At 43.5% G+C, this 21,206-nt stretch overlaps 1 protein-coding gene across 1 annotated transcript in view; it reads left to right on the forward strand.

Annotated features, from left to right (window-relative positions):
- The window catches only part of APCDD1 (APC down-regulated 1), a 30,186-nt gene extending 11,042 nt beyond the window's left edge, over positions 1-19,144 (forward strand). Inside the window, exons 3-5 of the mRNA XM_086740617.1 lie at positions 77-608; positions 14,101-14,422; positions 17,028-19,144. Coding sequence (XP_086596743.1) covers positions 77-608; positions 14,101-14,422; positions 17,028-17,479 — 1,306 coding nt within the window. The 3' untranslated portion in view covers positions 17,480-19,144. The remainder of the gene's footprint in view (positions 1-76; positions 609-14,100; positions 14,423-17,027) is intronic.
- Positions 19,145-21,206: the final 2,062 nt, after the last annotated feature.

A 21,206-nucleotide genomic window follows, 5' to 3' on the forward strand; every position in this document is an offset into this window, starting at 1 on the left:
AGTCTTGTTACCTGTGATGTATACAATGTGCCACTTTGCTAAAATTTTGTTTCTATCACTTTCTGTCTTCCCACAGCTGCGAAGTTAGAGCAGGCCCAGAGTTCATCACAAGATCTTACAGGTTCTACCACAATAATACATTTAAGGCCTATCAGTTTTATTACGGTGGCAATCGCTGCACAAACCCTATCTACACATTAGTTATACGTGGCAAAATACGTCTCCGCCAAGCATCCTGGATCATCCGAGGGGGTACTGAAGCTGATTATCAGCTACGCAACATACAGATCATAAGCCACAACGAAGCAGTAGCCAAAAAATTAAGCGAGTTGGTGAACAATACGTGTCCTGGATTTATACCAGAAGATAGTCCCTGGGAGCAAGATGTGAGCTACAATTTGCTGAGAGAAGAGAATGGCTGTGAATGCACAAAAGCTCTGAATTTTGCCATGCACGAACTCCAGCTGATCCGTGTAGAAAAGCAGTACCTGCACCACAATTTGGACCACCTTGTGGAGGAGCTCTTTCTCGGAGATATTCATACTGATGCTACTCAGAGGAGGTACTATCGGCCCTCTAGTTACCAACCTCCTCTTCAAAATGCCAAGGTACGTGTGCATATATATACTTTGATAGAAGTGACAAAACCCATGTTATTCAGCTCCTCTGAGTCAGTGCACTAGTGTAACCTAAAATGTAGATGTGCTTGTAAAATAAGAGGTGGATTGCAGCCTTACAGGTGACGCAGCCAATTAAAAAAAAAGATCACAGAACGTATTTCGAGAGAATAGTGACTCTTCTGTGGTTTATGAAACTTCATTAAATGTGCAAAAAGTAGTCTGATGAACTGAGGTTAATAAAGGCCATTCTGAAGACAGGATGCATACACTTGTATGCACAGGTGGAAGTTGTTGGCTGAGACCTTGGCTGTAGGCTAGCAGCTGAGAAGAATCATAAAATAGTTTGGGTTGGAAGGAACCTTTAAAGGTGATCTAGTCCAACCCCCCTGCAAGGAGCAGGGAGATCTCCAACCAGATCAGGTTGCTCAGAGCCCTGTCCAGCTTGGCCTTGAATGTCTCCAGGGATGGGGCATCAACCATCTGGCAACCTGGTCCAGTGTTCCACCACCCTCATTGTAAAAAAATTTTTCCTTATATCATGTCTGAATCTGCCTCCTTCTATTTTAAAACCATTACTCCTAGTCCTATCACAACAGGCCCTGCTAAAGTGTTTCTCCCCGTCATCCTATAAGCCCCCTTGAGGTACTGGAAGACCGCTATCAGGTCTCCCCGGAGCCTCCTCTTCTACAGGCTGAACAGCCCCAACTCTCTCAGCCTGTCCTCACAGGAGAGGTGCTCCAGCCCTCTGATCATCTTTGTGGCCCTCCTCTGGACTCGCTACAACTGGTCCATGTCCTTCTTATGTTGGAGGCTCCAGAGCTGGATGCAGTACTCCAGGTTGAATCTCTCAGAGATTCAGAGAGCAGAATAGAGGGGGAGAATCACCTCCCTTGACCTGCTGGCCACGCTTCTTTTGATGCAGCCCAGGATGTGGTTGGCTTTCCGGGCTGCAAGGGCACATTGCCGGCTCATGTTGACCTTCTCCCAAGTCCTTCTCCTCAGGGCTGCTCTTGATCCATTCTCCACCCAGCCTGTATTTGTGCTTGGAACTGCCCCAGCCCAAAGTTTGATACAGGACTGAGAAAGGACAAGAGAAACAGACATCAGTGGATTCTTGTGAAGCTGCAGGAGTTCCAGAGAGAGAGGAAATAGAATTGTATCAGCATATGGAAGTTGGGTGATCCATAACCTGAAGAGAAAAAGAGGAAATTGGAAGGTAGACACATGAAAGGGGCAGCATGAAGGGAAAAAAACTGATGGGCTGTGCAGGTCATGGATCCAGACATAGACTCACGTATAAATGAAATGAAAAACAGGTGAATTCTGAATGGGGCTCTAATTCCATTTGATAATTCAGTTTTCAAAGGGGCCTCAGAGTGCCCTCAGCTTCATTGGGAACTGATCAAGCCGTAGTAAGTTAAATAAAAATCAAACAGAAGAGTAGGTATTGATGGCCTGTAGCAGGAGGGCTGTCTGTAGATCTTTCCTGGTGACATTTCAAAGGCAGGCGGCGATTGGAACCACATTGCCGGCTGCCGCTGCTGCTGATGCACTCCACCTGAGCGCTGCCACAGCATCACTTCCAGCTAATGGACTATCATCATTTTTAATCATCTCATCACAACCGATTCAAAAATCAGCTATGGCTTATCAGCAGTAGCAGGAAACACAACAGGGGAAGGGAGAGTTTTGATGAGAAAGACTTGGCTTTCCCTTCCATTCAAAACCGTCTGCCCTGGGTTGCTTCTGCCTCCTGCGAACATCAAATTTCAATAGTTCAGGACCTTACGTGATCTGTCTTTAATTGTTTTAACAGCCTGGCCTAGGAATAATTTTAATCCATAGTCAGCTGTGTCTCTGTATGAAAGCTGCTGTCATTTCTGTCATTCTTATGCTCTCTTCAAGTGACCAGGGACAAATTTGCATCTTCTTTTTAAACACATCTTCCCAAAACGTGGAGTTCCAGCAGCAGCAGATTAACCACAGCACATTCCTCATCAAAATTTTACTTTAATTAATTCAAACAAGCACATCAGCTTTCTCTTTGCTTATTTGGGAGTGAGGGTTCTTTCCTAAATCTCTTCCTTGCAGGTATCCTTAGGTACAAATTGTCTGACGCCAGCTACCTGCTGTATCTGTTCTAGAAAATACGGTAGATCTTTTTCTGACCACATGATACATAGACAAAATCTTGATTTAATTCACCCTAGATGATTATTTTTTTCTGGTCAAATTTAGTTGTTTTATTATGGGCTTATAGATAACATAGTAAATGCTTACACTTCCACCTTATAGTAATTTCGTTACAGACAGAACGATCAGGTGTACTGTCAACCAGCTTTATAAAAATAAGATCTTTTTTCCAGGTCTGCTGTAATTTTAGGACATGCTGGTAATGATTTTACTGCCTGTCTCTCCTGCTATTGTAGCATCACTTTTTCTCTGTAAAGTATAATGCCTCTAAAATATAATGCTCAAATTTAACGGATCAAATCTTGCATCAGAGTTCTCTTTCTTGAGCCGAGTTAGCTAAATAAACTGTGAGAGCCCTGAAAACTCTCATTTACATTGACAAAGTCCATTATTTCAGGCATGATCTGATGCATTCTGAGTGGGTGATATCTCTATGCAGAAGGTAAGAGCAGCCTCAGCCTGCCTGCCTGGGTCACCATGCACGCCATTATCCCTCAGTCCCACATGTCCGGATTGGGGGGTACCCGTGCATCCCGATCAGGGAGAGCCTGCGGCATGACTCCCAGGGGAGGCTTCCATGTCATATATTTACAAGAAATGGGGGTGAGGAAAAGCAAACAGGCCAACTAGTTATCCGTTGCTGTTAATGAAGTACAGTGCTTCCAAATAAGATTTTTGGTAGCCAGGTCTTGGCAGAGGCCGAGTCTCGAGGCTGGATTTATGACACTGGAAGCCCATTCATAAGAGTAGTGTTGGCTACAGAAAGTGCTGTTACTACAGAAAGCACAAGTTAACTCTGAGCACACCAAAATGTGTACAGATTCCAGCTGTCTGTGATGAAACTGCTGTAGTTTAATAAATGGGAGCCCCAGGTCCTGACTTGCAGGCCACTACTTGACTCCCTGTTTGGCCAGTTATGACTTCTGGAGAGTTATGATGCCTATTTCTCCTCCAGCCATTGCCTTCAAGGCCTGCTTGGCTCCCACAATGTATATATATACAGCATGTGGATTGCTGGGACGCCCGTCTCAACTGGAGCCTTCAATGGCAAAAGAGGCATAGGTTTAACCCAAGTTTAAAGTGTGCAACAGCACAGCTTCTCTTTGTGTTTCTTGGTAGGTTTCTTGCTCAGATTTGGTGTGAGATTTCTTTTTTTCTCAAGAGAAGCTGGGCCTGCTAATGCTAGGGCTTTCACCCCTAAAAAGTGAACCTTTGCCTCAGCTGCCATTGAAGACTTCTGGGTGCTGGTTTGTACCTAACCGTGAAGTTCTCTGTACCAACAGGCTCGCAACCCAGTCGTCTGGCCTAGTGTTTGCCAAATGTAGGAAGAATACCAAGACTATTTTTTTTTTTTTTTAAAGTCCAGGCAAACATACCGTTGAAAGGTTATAACCCTTCTTCTTTGAACTCTTTTCCTTTTCTAATTGTTGCTCCGCTGGGACCCAGCTGAAAATGAGTTTAAATGCTAAATTGAGTTTAAAACTACAAGTCACAGACTCCTCTGGAAACTGGACACCATGAATAAATAGAAACGTTAAATCAAGTTGTTTTTTTAAGGTTTCTACAGTCATACCAAGAGGTTGAGGAGGCCAGGAAATTGCTTCTGAAGTGAATCAGGTGTATTGTGTGGAATCTTTCATTTACGGCTTTTTTCATTTCCTTTTTATTTATTTTTATTTTAAACTTATAAAGGGCTGCCTAAAATAAGTTAAGAGGATTCACATTTTGAGTTAAATTTATAGTTAAGCCTCTATATAGAAGAAAGTTCCACCCAGCTCAAGAGTTTACACAGCCTGTAAGTTGGATGTGGTAGCCACATTCGTTACTTATGCGGTTGAGATGAATGGTAATTAAAAGCAAATGATTGCTGGATATGTTAGGAATGCCAAAGCCACATGATCGGGACTTTAAACAAATAGAATTGGACCTTCTCCAGATTCCTGCAGCGACTTCACCGCAGGATGGTAAATCAAAAGGGCTGTCCAAAAACCAGACAGCTTTATGCTGAGCTACAAATCTGAATAAATTCACAGATTACCATATCTCAAGTGTTCATATAAAATCAGGGAGCTTTTAAAAATATATATGTCATCTCTTAAGGCTTTACGAATTCTTTTAGATAAGGGCTTACCTTAAACAAATTCCTCCTGTAAAATATGTGGAAGTTCTTGAGTGCAGCTGATTAATAGGTCACTGTATAGATTTATCTTAGCAGTCCTCTAGTCTTGCTCAAGATACCAATTAAGACTTGCTGATGAACGGGGCTGAACTTCTTTGATGTCTGTTGATGTTCCAAGTTTATCAAGGGATTCCAGCTATTGCACATGCAGCTTCTTTAGCCAGCACGAGAGAGCACACAGGTGGAAAGGGCAGAATGGGGAAACTGCTTGTCCATCATCGCGCCTATTATACAAAATATTCCTGATTAGGATAATGCCAGAGAGCCTGGCTGATTGGTCATAAAATCATACTTTATTTACGAATGCATACAGGGACTTGTAGTGTGAAGGAATGCTTGAATGCAGTATTCGTTCGCTATGTGGAAGGACAGAAGATGTTTTCAGAGATATCTGCTCTAAAACTGCAGGAAATGTGTACAACAGCAATACTGGGACACATTTCAGATGTAATTGCCTCAGCAATAGTGCTTTGTAAACAAATAACTCCTTGTGCTATTTTATCATCTGACAGAGTAATGGGAAAGATCAGAGCAGGGCTGTGATGACTGCTTGTTGTAGTTAGATCATTATTCAGGAATAAGGCTGGAGTGGTCTGGAACATCACAACAAGCCTAAAACATGCTAAGATAACCTTTATTCTGCCTTTGCTGTGCTCAGGCACTGGCTGGCCACACACTTTCCGTACGACATTTTCCCTTGAAAACGCAATTCCAATCAATCAATTCTCTATTCGAAGTTTATTTGCTGCTAGGAGCTGACTTCCAGCAGCACCTGGCATTTGCAGCTAATATAGATTCAACTTAGGGAGGCTGGTGCTTGGGCTTTGCTTTAGCCATGCAGTGAAGGAACAAAGCACATAAATTTTTTTTGTGCTTTTGAAAATTTGGATCTTCATCTCTTTGAAACTCAGTGACTTAATCTGTAGGGGAATGTTGTGTACTTGAGAAGCTCCCAGGGAAATGCAAGCGTAAGTTAATAAATAGACATTAAACACGTGAAATGCCTCAGAGAAATATGCAAAACATTATCTCAATCAAAAAGCATAATTTTGGAGGACAGAACTCCTTTGTTTGACAGAGTAGTGCCACTAGACTTCCAGATTAAGCCAACACTTGAAGGATTTCTTTTGTTCTTCATTACTGGCAAAAGACTCTTGGTTAGGGAAATTAAGAGAGGAGTGAAGAGAGAACATCCAGAAGAATGTTCAGATAAGTTAATTCTAGTTTTATGAACAACAGCAGAGTGTGTGTTGCCCTGCAGAGATAAGAGAAGCAAACAGCTTCTCTCTGAGCCTCGTCCTTGCCGTGCTCAGCAGCGCTATTGGCAGTGGCCTTGTAGAAGGTACCTTTGAAGGTACCGCTCTTCACTTGCTGGCTGCACCAGCATTAGTGTTAGGCAAGGGCTGAGGCAAAACATTGCTTCTCACGCTCTGTGTGCACCTTCAAAAGCTAAGCATCGCTTTTAAAACTCTGTTCATTCTTGTTGACGTAACTATTTCTATCTGATCTGCAACTGCAGTAAGAGCTTGCCCCAACACAAATAGAGTACCAGGGATCAAAATTAACTGTTTAGCCTAGCAAAATAAAACATGGGCCTTCAGATCAACTCAACATATATATAAAAAACTACTGACACCTTCCTTGTTGTTGGCACCTAACCACAATTGCTTCATCTTTTGCAAAAGGGGAGGGAGGACTCGCTGGTAATATTGCTGCAGGGTTCAGAGGGCTATATGGGTTGCTTTTTAAAGATGTGATAAATACACAAGGCAGCTTTATTTTGGAATACTCTGTTCCTGAAGATGGGCATTCAAGCTGTCCCTTCAGGTTTTCCAGGAACTTTTTTGGTTTATATTTCCCAAAATATTAATTTCACCATAAATTAGTATCATTTTAATGGGACAGATGACATGCAAACACATTCATCTGAGAAAAAGGCTGATTTTCTCTTTGTTCTTGTCTTCTGTCCAGTCTTAAGTAGTTTGTTTCAGGAAAGAACAACCAGAAGACTTCTGTGTTTCAAGTCAATTGTGTTTATTTCAGTTTTAAGCAGGGTTGTGCAACAGAATCAACATCATAGATCAGACAGTTGTGTAATGGTAGTGCCTTTGGATTCCTTCACTATCTTTCCCTTCATGGGAGCAGTTAATAAAAACCATTCTTCAATTTCTTAAAATACATGGTACGCATTTGGAGATAAATCTGAACGTATCTCCACCCTCCTTCCTGCTTGCAGCTCCCACCAAAAGAAATCCCAGACTGACAACCCTGGAAAGGAGTTACCACTCTTTCCAGCATTTCACTGGCTTCAAGATTTTTAATTAAAGTTTTAAATCTTTGTTATTCTTCATTCCGTTTGGCAGGCTGAATTATAACTGTGTCAACCATGCTTTTCAACTCCCCAGAGCCAGCCTAATGCACATTAGCCAACTCAGCTTCATATGAGGTCATGGAAAGCCTGCAAATTATCACTTTTGTGGTGGAGAGAGATTGTAGCCGTTTGTTAAAGCGTTGTCCTGGTCTGCAGTTATCTAGAGTAGTAGAGGAGCGGAGCTTGATACTGTACTCAGCAATTCATAAAAGTGTCCTTTCTGTGGACTTGGCTCCTTGGCAGTGTGAGGCAAAGCCATCCAACTTTCTTTGTTGAGTTGGAAGCATTGCCTTGAACTGACGTTCTCCCGGGGGTTTCCATTTGCACTCATCCTGGGAGCACTCAGTTACTGACACTAAAACCTGGCACTTGATTTTCTCAGGTGGTGAGATTTAAAGCATCCTGACCAGGCATGTCTTGTTCCAGTCCCATCTAGCCCTGCCCGTGACACATGGTATTTGGGTGGGTGTGAGAGATAATTGCCAAGCATGGCTTTTCTTCCCCCTCTTCTTCAGTTCTTTCCCTCATGGTAATACATGCATTCGCGTGGCAGGGGTTTCCTGCCACAGCTTTTGTGACTATTGGACCCTACAAGATCCTGAGCCACCAAGTCTGTACTGCACATGCAGTTCAGGCCTGAGCCCGCACTTGAGGAAACCCAATGCCTGGTCCCTCACCACACATCTCCCTGCAGTGGGGATATGCTGGCTGCAACACGCTGGACCCAACCACTGCTGCATGGCCCAGCTGGTGACATTGCATAGCCAATGTCAGATGACCTGGCCACAGGATCTGCACTATAAAAGGGAAGCCCCCGATGCAAAAGCAGCACGACCGTGTGAACAACCAGAGCCTGGGCTGCCTCATGTGGGTTCCACAGCTCGGTCAGGAGCGTCTTCCCTACTGATGGGAGGGTGCAGAAGGGAGCTGGGGTAGGCACTGGGGCTTTTGCTAGCCCTACCTTCTCGCAACCTGTCCTCCTTTTTCAACCATGAGCAAGACCTTCTTCTTGCCACGCACCGGTAACCAGTGCAAATGAGGGCTGGCCAAAGGTGGTTTTGCGTCAGCTGAGAACCTGGCTCTTCCAAACAAGCCTTGCACACTACAGCCACATGAGGGCTCAGACAGCAGAAGTAGAGTGTTGTAGAAATGTTATTAATGTCAGTACATGACTTGAAAAGGCAGAATATTGCTACAGAAATTTGAAATAAGTGACTTAAGCATGGTATTATTGTAACTGAGCAGGAAGGGTGGTGGCAGCGGCCCTCAAGGAGAGCCCAGGCCCAACTGGCAATGGTGAGGGGGACAGGGAGGGAAGGGTGTGCTTAGAGTAGCCACATTGACCATCGGAGTTTGAAAAAGTGAAAGTTGAAAGGCCTGAGCCACAAGGGAAACATAACAGAAGGAAGCCACCGCTCTGCCAAGGGTTTTGGGTTGTGTTTTGGTTTGATACTGGCATTGCTAGGAATGGAAAGGAGAAGTCCAAAGGTGGCTCAGCTGATTGCAAAGAGCATGTGCTTCTCTATCTTGCTGAGGTAGAGCTGATACTTGAATCTTCTCACCAGGTTATGTTATGGGAAGGATGTGTCCACTGTGCAGCAGCTCCAGATAAAAAGAGGAAGAGAGATGATTTCCCAAATTACTTTGGGAAACTGCTGTGCAAGTTCATGCAAGTTTAAAGATTTTTGCAGGTGTAAAACAAACTATTACTGAGAAAACTAATTGAGTTCACCAGTTCTCCAAACTGTCTGCTACTTTTCCTTAGCCCAGGTCAGCTCTGAACAGCGGCAGTCCCACATATGCCCCAACATCCAGCCTCCTATAACAGGAGTTGCCATATTTTTTGGATGGTTTAGGAGCCTTCTACACATCGCTACCTTTTGTGGTTTTGTTTTCTTAATGTATCTGGTCTGGTAAAATACCAGCTATTTGCAACTGTAAAAGATGTCAGAGACAGCCTGTCAGAAAATGGTCAAAATTCTCCACTAGAAATACCAAAAAATTCCCTGAAAATGCTTTTCTCATTTTTTGAAGAGAAACATTTGCTTTTCATAGAAAAAATTGAATACCAGAAAATAAAATTTTGCTTTGTATCTCTCTTCCTTCAGACTGTCTATACTCAATGAGATATTTTCCAATGACCTTTTTTAAATAAGAATCTAATGAAAAAGATCACAGTAATTTTTCAGTCTGCTCTGCAAAGAATGTACTGCACCTCTCAGACTTTAAGCAGTCTGAGCAATGAATCTTCCCTTAAAAACCTGTAAGTTATAGTTGAGATAATGTTAATTTTCCATCATGTAAATAGCCAAATATCAGAATAGTCAATTATTCTGATTCTACAAGAGAAGGGCTGAGTTACAATTGGAGCTGTTTCACACAAATAGTGGTTTGCATTTTTTTGTATTGAGATACAGACACATTTTGAAGATAAAAAGAATAAGTAGATATGGGAGAGAGCAAATACATTTGAACAAGGTGTTTAGCTGAAAATAACTGCATTCTCAGCCTTCTCTTTACTATTAGTGCTTGTTTGTTTTGGCCCTAAGTACGACTTGCAGTATATCCTGCAGGTCCTCTCCGTGATATTAAAGGTTGATTTCGGCTTCTGCTTGAACCATAAGGAAAGTGTCAATTTTCTGTAGGTTTTGAAAAGTGTTTGGCCCTTAGATGCCTTATTCTGTAACAACAACATCGAAATACAAAGGCATTCAAAGAAAACTAGAACAGCTTCCAAAAAAAGATTTTTCTAGGCGTTATTCAAAGCTCATTTCACCATTGCTCAGAGAGCATCCCAGTTGCATGATGATTTTTTGTCCTGGGCCATGAAAAACACTATGAACTGATTAGAGGCAAATTAGTCCTAGGCAGCCATAGAATCCCATAGAACTTAAGAGAAAATTAAACTATGCTGAGGGGGTTTAGGTTTCTGACTATCCACAGCAATTGGGAAAAAGATCAAGGAACCTCAGCCTTTTTTGCTTTTTTATTAAAAACCTCCCTGCTTGGCTTCCAGAGCTCTCTGGCCCTGTTACCACTTCAGCTGAGGCAGCAAGAGGGAGGGATAAGGAAAAATGTTGGTGGAAATTTTCAGATCACAGACTTATTTTCTCCCCAAGTAGAAGATCTGAGTTTCCAGCCAGAGGTTCAGGCTTATTTCAACCCACATGGCCTCATGGATTAATTCAGAAACTGGCTTTAAAGAGTGAGGAGTTGGGGCACCATGGATTCAGCATTGCAGAGCTGCAAGGAGGCGCCCTTCACGGGAAGGGATCTTCCAGTCATGGGGCAGCAGCTGGCCCTTTTAGCAAAACCTCACTATTAAAAGTCTTGCATTGTACACCTAAGATAATCAAAACATAGAACAGATGTTCATCCTGTCCACTGCTCATTTTATTGCTTTTTTGTTTATGTCATGCCCAAATAAACTTTTTATTAGAGAGTACTTAATTGTGTTTTTGGACTCGAATGTCCTCTGCCTCTGTTCCCTGTTCTCTTTGAACATCTGTTTTTAGAAAATAATCTTTCCTGAGACACATGGAAAGGGAATGATTTGCAAGGCCTTAGCTAGTGTAATTAAGAGCCAAGAGCAGCTGACCTGAAAAAGCGGCAGTGAAAAATACAGTCAATTGTTAAACATAAATTACTCCATAATTAAGTCCAGTTGCCTCATAACAAAACTAGATCTTTCTCTCATTCATTACCTGGACAAAAATCATGTTGAGGGAGTTTATATGTGGCATATTCTTCCACTAAGAAGTTCATAACTCTATGAATGATAGTATCACAGGAAAAAAAAAAAAAAAAAAAAACAAGTTTCAGTAGGCTTAGATTAAAGCACTGATCTCAGGGAAGTGATGGGTACATCTGTATGAGGTCCCTGAGCCAGACTGTGAAAGGGATACTTCTGCTTCCCTCCTCACCACCCCAGCCTCTCCATGTCCCACTCCCTGTTTGTTGCAAAAAGTGCCTGTTCACCTCAAACCCTTCATCTGGGCACACCATCAGGAATTAGAAGGCAGGCAGGCTGGACATTTCTTAGCAGTGCAACTGGCCAGACCTTCAGGGCTGGTCCAAAGCCTTTAGAATTAGAAGGGCTGCACAGGGTTACAGCAGTTAAGATAGGGACTACAGAGGTCAAAGAGCCAGGTGAGCTACAGACAAGTGTTGACACTGCTAAACTTCACTTTGATTTCTGTGAGTTAACTTGGACCTTTCTTGAGTTTGCCCGAGGATTCACCTCATGTAGTCACACTGCATGAGTTTTATAAATTTGGGGAAATAACTTCTCCTTGTGGCTCAAGACACGAACCCACCCCTGATAAGGAGAAAGGGGCTGCTTGTAGTTATGAATTTTTTTCCACCATGGAGCTCCATGGACCTTCTGCCCACTCTGCTGCTGGACACAGCCAAGAGACTAAGCAGCTACCAAGAAGACAATAGGCTGGGTTTCTGTTTGGTTTTCTTCAGATTTTGAACAAGGGCAACAGAAACCACTGGTTCCCAGGTTAAATTGCTTCGGCTTACTAACTGATCGTGGAGGACAGGCTCCTGAGAGGGAAATGTGAATATAAACCAAACCACCCTGGCTGGCCCATGCTGCTCCTCCAGTGTCTCCTCAGGGAGATCAGAAGAACTTTCAACTTCACGTCAGCAGAAAAGGGACTGTAGCAGAAACGGTCTCCTCCTATGGACCAGTTCAGCTTATATAAGCTATATTTAGTTATCTAGCACTGTCTTTTCCACGCTTTCTTGCTTCAATTTACGTGAGTGGGGCAATCACAGCAATAAAGTTACTGTCATCAGTGCAGTTTATTACCTCTTAAAGTGTTAGTGACACCAGTCTGCCCCATGGCAGGACGGCCATGCTGGAGAAATGAGCGTGTGATAGACACCAGCATCTTCCATGGAGCAACAGATGTCAGATTGTATGTTTCAGGAATAGAGCTACACACATTTTTAAATAATTATTATTTTATCTTTAATCATGTCCAAGTCCTTGAAATTTCTATCTGCTTTCTGACAGCTCAGTGTCTTTATTTAGCCTCCCACCAGTCCTATCCCAAACAGAAGAGGTGTAATTGTCTGTGTTTCTATGAAATGAGGTTAAGTCACACAGGAAGGTCACACAAGAAATCTAGTAGGAAACATAACTAGATCTTGGTTCCTCTCTTGACCATCAGAAAATCCAAACTGAAACCTGCCATTTCAGAAAACAGCTCAGTTTTACAGTCCTTATGCATTATCTGTGCTTTCAGTGTTCAGGAGAACCAGATGTTTTGCACCCTCAGAAAAGAGGGCTGGAAAGGGGCACAAAGAAAAAGCATTTGTGTAAATGTCTCTCCCTGATGGCTGCATGGGGAGGTTCAGCTCTTAATTCTGAATTGCACATCGGGGAAAACATGTCACAGCTTGAATAAGGTGGATGTAAGTAACCCACCCAGTGCATCCCTCTCTCGCCAGGAAGGATGGAGTGTCTTTGAAGGATAAAGGGACAAGCTGTCTGTGTGGTCCTTGCCTTTCGCTCTGAGTGAGCCTGCTTACAGCTCAGAGCGCAGCCCCTCCACACGTCACCAGCCAGCTTGGGATTCCGAGATATAAACAAACAGCACATCACCAGCCCAAAACAGGCACCAGGAAAAGAGAAAACATTGCTTTTATCTTGCAGGGTGGCATTTATTCTTCTTGATCTCATTACTTGTCAACACTTAAGAAGTGAGCTAAAAAATTAATTTCATAATCCTTTATCGATCCATAAAATTTACTTCAAGGTTTAGCAGAGCAGAGACAAATGCTAATGCTGCTGTCTCTCTTGCCATTGGAAAAAAGTGCAAAATACAGTTTGAAAAGAGAATAGCAAGACCAAACTCATTTGCCAACAAGAGAAAACCTTGCAGAGGCAGAAACAGCCTCAGGAACAACGTACAGGTCTCTGTAGTTTCAGCTTCTGATGTCAGGAGGTGGAAGCCTCAGTGTGAAATTCCCTCCCCTCCTGCCACAGGCTCGGAGCCTGCACACCCGTCGTAAGACACCCTCAGTGCTCAGGGGTGGGACTGGGGGTACGCAGCAGCTTGAGGCTGGTGCTTGGCCGATAACAGTGAGCTGCCCTGGAGCCCAGCAGGCACCACGGACCCCATTCCCGCTGGAGAGGGCCATCAAGCTTTCACCATGTCCGACAGCGGCCAGCCATGTCGTGTGCTTCACAAGCCTGTGTTAGGGCTCAGAAAAGCTGAAAAAGTGTAAAATAGCTGGTTGCTGTTCCCCCAGGCTGCTGCTCAACTGAAAAATGTACTTGGAACACCACTGTCCATGTACGGTACCCAAAGTTAACAAGTAAAAGGAAGACAGATGCAAAATAAGAGCTGAGCAAATGTATTCATTTCTAACAAGAGTTGCCAAGCCCCTACCATAGTAAATTATCATCTGCCAGCTTCTCATATAATGTGAAGGATAAAGTCAGCCTTTTCTAGATCCAACAGAAAGCTGAACTAAAATGTTCATTTTGGAGAAATGCAGATGAGGGAATTAGTCTCCTAACTCTGCTCCTGCTGTGCAGTCTTACACATACAAAACCAAATGGTGCCATGTTTCAGGTGCTTTGAAGGGTGAGATAAGAAACAACAATATATTCCTTAACATTTTGAGCTAGCGTCACTTCAACATGAAACGGATGGCCTGATTCATTGCCCTTTATTACAGATAATGGCTGACAAAGGTTTCTCTCTGCTTTGTTTCAGAACCATGACCGCACATGCATTGCGTGCAGAATCATCTACCGGTCGGATGAGCATCATCCTCCCATCTTACCCCCAAAGGCAGATCTGACTATCGGGCTACACGGAGAGTGGGTGAGCCAGCGCTGTGAGGTGCGACCGGAGGTCCTCTTCCTCACTCGGCACTTCATCTTCCACGACAACAACAACACCTGGGAAGGTCACTACTACCACTACTCTGACCCCATCTGCAAGCACCCCACCTTCACCATCTACGCCAAGGGACGCTACAGCCGGGGAGTGCACTCGTCCAAAGTGATGGGCGGCACGGAGTTTGTATTCAAAGGTAAAGTGGCTTGCTACACTGGGGGCGGAGGTGGTCACATAGTTATGGACCAGAGCAGAGTTCACTCGTAAGGATTTGGTTGCTGATGATTTCTTTCTGTTGTTTTCAAAAGTTAGTCATTTATTGGGAAGTTCACAGGGTTCCCAAGCCTGTGAATGCCCAGCCAAACTATACAGCTGCATGCTATTTCACACCACTAAAGCGATACTCCTTTGAGGCAGAGATCTTTAAGTACAGCACAAGAAAATAAAATTTCACATCGCTAAGTCTTGGGAGTCCAGTGGCCAGAACTCAAGCGTCTAAGCAAAGTGTCTAAGATTAGATCTGTGCCCTAGGGCTCCTTCAGTAGAGAGAAAAAAGCACCTTCAGAAGGCATCTCAGGTCAGAAGTGGGATAAATAATTTTCTGTCAAAGACAGATGTAGCAGCATGTGTCTTTTCATCAGCTTCCAAGGGGCCCTAGAGCAAGTAAGGGTGTCTCTAAAGACAGCTCTGATTAACCCCACCACAGTGAAGACTAGATGTAGCTAACCAGAACCCCTTGAGTACTTTGGGAAAGCAGTGCTCAGTGGTGACGCCAGCCGGGTCCCTGCGGCTGAGAAGCCTTCCTGTGCAAACAGCCCCATAGTACCCTGCTTAGAAAGATCTCAGTGGTTTTAACCACTCACACAAATAAACATCTCCGAAACATGACGTCCTGCCATGATACCAGCCCCAGCAGAGCCTCTGGAAGCCCCAGGCGCTCTGTGGGCTCTTCTCCTTATTTCAATTACCATGTGAGAAGCATAAAGCTGCTTGCATGGCTCAAATTTAGGAAAGCATCTAACGCTAAGAAATAATTTATTGATCTGGGATTTTCATAGGAGGCAAGAGATACCTTTGCCTGTCAGAGCTTTTGCTCTTTAGAGCTGCCTGCAGCATGTCCTAGCTCATCTGTGGTGAAATGCAGTTTTTGCTTGAATTTCTGGTTTATGGTATGCCAACTTACCTTACAAATCAAGGTCACTAATTTCATTTTGCTAAAATTTTTTGTTTCAATTTCTATAAATTACCTTTTACACCAGCTAGGGCAGTGTCATGGTTTAACTCCAGTCCAGTCGAGTACACACCCTCCCCCTCCCCAGTGGGATGGGGGGAAAGAATCGGAAAGAAAGGAAAACTCATGGCTTGAGATGAAGACAGTTTATTAGGACAGCAAAGGAAGATTATAATAATAACAAATATAGGAATATAAGATATACAAAACGACCAATGCACGATTTCTCACCACCCAATGACGAGTACAGCCTGCCCTGAGCAGCAATTGTGAAAATGAAAACCAAAAGCAATCCCAGAACAATCCGAAGCAGTAAGCAAAAGAGCGAGAGAGCTGTGCCCTGGCCAACCCCCTCTTAGATACTGAGCATGACATCTATGGTATGGAATACTCTCTTTGGCCAGTTTGGGTCAACTGTACTGGCTGTACCCCTCCCCAGCTTCCTGCACCTGCACACTAGTGAAACCTGGGAAGCTGGAAAAAGTCCTTGGTCTCTTTAGCAGCAACTCATGACATCAGTGTACTATCTACATTCTTCACATACCAAGTCCCATACTAAATCCAAAATACAGCAGCTGCTGAGAAGAAAATTAGCTCCATCCCAGCCGAAACTGGGACAGGCAAGTAATGTTAAATGTAGAGCCAGTGAGTCGAATGTCTGTTTCTAAAACTTCAGAATAGAACTCACAACAAATCTTACTGTAAAATGACCTGCAAGAGAATTTGGGATTTTGGTGTATTGGGAGGCATGAGAGCTGCTTATTTACTTTGTTTTGGTCAGCACCGATCCATTCAGATCCCCTTTTCTTGATATCCAGTGTCAAATGCACACCAGGAGAAATATCTCTTCAGCTTCCGTAGCCTCATTCAGTTTGGCTTTTCCCAACTTTTTAAACTTGTCTGAAAAATAAAACTTTGTGTGCCTTAAGCTCCTTTGAAATGCAGGTAACTTAGAACTGAAGAAGCTGCAGCACTTCTACGCTGCAGCCACTGGTTAGATATGAGAAAAAGCATCTCTCTGTAGTTCAGCAATACTTTGCAATTCAGGCAAAACAGGGCAGGTAATATAGGAAGATAGTCCAGTTGTGGCACTTTCCAGATTTTCCAATTGGAACTAATTATTTAATTAGCTTTACGGGGTAACAGATGTTAAAAAATGATGAAAAATACATGATAAACAGCCCTACTTATGGATTCATACAGATGGTAATAAAGCACGAGTAAAGTGTTATTGTTTCCTCTTTTACCTGTCTCCTAATATAGCCAGACAGGCTTTATCTGTAGAAGATTGTCTGGAATTTATGAAAAGCCCTGCTTAATCTCTGGCTGAGATATGTGGCTATCAAGTTTTCTTCAGCTGAGTTTGCGTGGGTATATGTGTGTTCTGCGCAAGGAGCAAAGATGTAAAATGATGCAAATAGATTCGCTGGCCGCACCTGCAATCTAAAAAACTGATTTAAGAATGAACAAGGAGAGACAATTCTGATTTCACAGGTACATTCCAGTCCGCAGATTGTCTTTGCTTTTTTTTTGTCCCTCTGCTGATAGCTACTCTCCTCCTCTCTGACAGTGAATCACATGAAGGTCACTCCCATGGACATATCCACAGCTTCTCTGCTCAACGTCTTCAACGGGAACGAGTGCGGAGCGCAGGGGTCCTGGCAAGTTGGGGTTCAGCAAGACGTCACCCACACAAATGGCTGCATCGCGCTTGGCATCCGCCTACCTCACACCGAGTATGAAATCTTCAAAATGGAGCAGGATGCCCGGGGCAGGTACTTGCTGTACAACGGCCAGAGACCAAGCGACGGCTCCAGCCCTGACCGACCAGAGAAGAGAGCCACTTCTTACCAGATGCCTTTAATTCAGTGTGCTTCATCAGTACCCAGACCCGAAGAGTCACCAGAGGAGAATAAAATAAGGCTGTATAGCAGCAGGGCACCGGAAAAACATCCCAGCGCCCCAGCTCTTGGTTTGGTGTTGTTTATTTGTACTGTGTCATATTGGGACATTCTCAGCTAGAAGTGAAAAAAACTTATTTTTCATGACTACAAAGCCAGGATTCCACCAGACTGGGGGTTGTTTTTCTTCCTAAAGAAAGGGACATTTATTTTCTTGATGCACTTGAATGCCTGAGAACTGTTGTTCTTTTCCTTACTTCCCTCCCTCTGCCTCCAATCCCGAACGGCACTCGTTTGATGTTTGTGCTTTGAACTTCATCCAGTCTGATCCCTGGCCTGACATGACTGCACAAAAGTAATTGCACTTTAGGACCGCAGACTTTTGGGGGGAGGGAGGGGGGTCTCCTTTTATTATTTGTTGCGGTTTTTTTAACTGTTGGGATGAACATTATGATCCTGCTTCTGTCGTCTCTGCCATCTTTACCGTTGTGGTACTCTTCTCCCCCATGCTCGGTTTCTCATCAGAATTTAGCTCTGGGGAAGGGCTCGGTTTCGTGCCAGTACTGGGATAGCGGCTTCCCCCTCTGACTTCACAGCTCTGATGTAGATATGTATATAAGGAGGAAAGCCACAAAGATTTATCTTGTCATTATCTCACAGCTCCTAACACAAAAAGAAACAGCAAATCAACAGCTTTTCGTTCAGATAGTGCTAAAAGGTTGATATCTCTAATTAAAAGAATATTCCAACTAATTTAAGCTATTTTTACAATCATTAAGTGGTAAAAATAACCAGTGGTTTAATATTTTCTTGTTCAGTTTCCTTAGCTGTGTAATTGCTTCGAGTCCTCCCTTTGTATCTAACGAGTAGTTACAACCAAGCCCCCTTAAAGCCAGACAGAAGCAGCGTTCTTCTGTCGGATGCACCCAGTACAGGTAAGTTACAAGGCTGCAGGGACTTCTTCTGTTTTCATATTCCTGAGGCCTTACGTACTCCACGTGCAGTATTTGTGCCTTGGATTTTGTCTCAGCCAGGTGGACCAAGTAAAGAAGCAAGTGGGGTGTACCATGTTCTGCAACCCTATTTAGCACTGTATTTTAAGCGATGTGACCTCATGTAGGAACAAGGAAAGGGTTTCAGCAGCAAGCACACTGTGGCCCCTAGTAGAGCAAGAAAGCAGCTGGAAAGAGACCCACATCCATCTGATGGAGGGAGACTGGCCCAGTCTTACCAGAGGGAGGAGCAAGAGTTGCAGAAGTGCAGCCACCTCCTCCCTTTTCTGCTTGCTGGACTATCCCAACACATCCCATGGTTTCACCAAACTTAAATCGGCATCACTTTGGGGAGATGCTGCTGGGAAGGTGGATGGGCACAGCCCTCAGAGAGCGTTCTTCAACAAGGGTGTCCCCCCGGTGGCAAATACATCCTTGTGTGCACCCTGATGTCAACCAGAGCAGACCACGGAGAGATGGTACAGGAGATATTTAAGGCCAGCAAGGAAGTACAAGTTCATGGATGAACCGTGCTCCCTTGCTTTAACGGAGAGTGAGCTGAGGGCAGTGCTTAACCTTGAGGCATTTGTGCTGTGGCTGATACACACACGTTTTAGCTCACAGAGGGAGCAGGAACCTGTGTAAGAAACATAAGCAGTGAGGTCTGCTTTTTTTCATCAGTATTAGCAGCTTCGAGCTGCCCAGTCCAGTACTATGGGAGAAAGAAGCCTTTGATGTGTTACTTTTAGCAACATAAGAAAAGTATGTCTTGAATAAAAGTCTGTCAGCTTTACATAGGTGAGTCTCCATACTGTCTGCCATAGCAAAAGCATTCTTTGAAAACATAGTGACAGCACGCATCTTGCTAGCAAAATCAGCAGGGAAAAGCCATATGAGTAGCAAATGGCTATGCACAGGCTCCCTGCCTCCTCAAAGTCCATGCCTTCTTGACAGTTTTTCCAAGCTGGTATCAGCCTTGGATACAAATTCCTTGGTGTGGGAACAAAAATGGTTCACCTGGAGAGCAGGAGGAAGCAGGGAAGGAACAATCATAGACTCTCACTGCCAGGTCAGATCGCATCTTTCACTTTTTTCCTCAGACAGATGAAAAGTCACAGAAAACTCGCTAAGAGTCAGGAATGGAGCTCAGGATGGCTCAGTAGTCACCAGAGAAAGTGTTCATCCATCCACCTGACACGAGCTTCTCCTTCAGCCTGCTGGAAGGAGCTGAAAGCCAGCTCACCATGCTGAACCCAGTCCTATGAACAGCAGCTGCTCTGTGCAGCATTTCTTGATGGTTTCCTGCTCCACACATCCTAACTTACTTGAAGAGTCAGTTCTGGTTCGGTTGCGGGTAGGGCTGCATCAGGACCACAATTTTAACTAGAGGGTCAAGAACAAGACACAAAGCCTCTGAAAGACAAGGTAGGAACCAGGACAGAGTTTGGTTTTCTCTAGCTAGATTTGAGTTTTGTATTCAGCAGATTGACACCAGCGTGTTTCCAACTGAGTTACTGAGCTGTTAAAATATAGTTAAACAAGGCCTTTCAAATACTATCTTTGTTTCTGACACCTGTTTGAGACACAGTGGCAAGCGTGAATTCATGTTAGTCTTTATGAAGATGGGTATGGAGTGATGTTCCTCAGATCACATAAGACGGGCTTCTTCCACCACCATCGACCATTTCCACAATAGATGGTCGCATCTCTGGAAAAAATGTCAATGGCTAGGAGTTGTCAGACCCTGTTCCTTCCCTGTGCAGGTGCCACAGACAACTCAGTCCCAGCTGAAACATGCACATGTTTGTGATGCAGGACTGAAGCTGAGAGCAAAGGAACTGCTCCGCAGCACCATGTTCTATACTCAACAGGGCAATGATCTGCAATGTATTAGTGCTTTGTGGCTCCTCTGTAAATCGCTTCATGTCAGAAGTATTACCACAGTTTCAAGAGAAAGATCTGTCTAGTTCTTACCTCTAAAAAGCACATTCATGTCTCAGCTGTGTTTTGAATCACAGACTTGCAAAGATCTAGGTTTTCCAAGGCTTACTGTTACACTAAATGCGAACATGACAAAATGCACAAATTGTACAAGAACTGCATTTTTTTTCCTGTCACCTAGAGATAGTGACACTATCTCTAGGTGAGATAGTGTTAAATTAACTGCTGCACAGCACCATATATGTTTCTGACCCAAAATATTCCATTCATTTTATTTCTCCAACCTGACCTTACGTGCCGGCAGCCCTGGCTGCTAAAAAAGTTAAACCACAAGTAGTTTAGCAGTGGAAGACCTACAAATTGAGTGATTTGTCCCATACAGAAATGCAGTAGTTTTTACAAAGTGAAACAATTAACATCAGTATCTTCAATAGCTGCCAATGCTGAAAGGTGAAAGTTTTTCCCTCAGTACCACTGTGACATCCTCTTCAAGGAGCCACCTGTCAGAAGAAATGGAAACCTGAAGTTGTTCTTGGGCAATTGTTTTAACAGGTTCTATGTAAGAAAAAGGACAAAAGGGATCAGAAAAATCAAAACAAGTGTTCTTGCTCTGTTTCTACACCGTTTACATATCGTGCCTGCTGCCCTGGGGTAGAATGTCATTTTTATGAACAGAAGTCCATATTTTAAGATATAATGTCTGTCTTGCTTGAGTTGGAGTGTGCTTGCTTAAAGTGCAGGATTTGAAAAAAAAAAAAAATGTTTATTTTTGTAAAGTTATAGAAGATATTTTTCTTCTCAACTATGTTCCAGATTAAAGTGCCAGGGAAGTTTAAGCACTTGTTAAACTATTGATTGAAATAAAAAAGCCTAACTGAAAAATTAAGGATTTCTTTGCCTTCTGTTAGTTTTCTG

This window comes from Chlamydotis macqueenii, chromosome 2 (assembly GCF_036417535.1).
Source record: "Chlamydotis macqueenii isolate bChlMac1 chromosome 2, bChlMac1.mat, whole genome shotgun sequence".
Lineage (NCBI taxonomy): Eukaryota > Metazoa > Chordata > Aves > Otidiformes > Otididae > Chlamydotis > Chlamydotis macqueenii.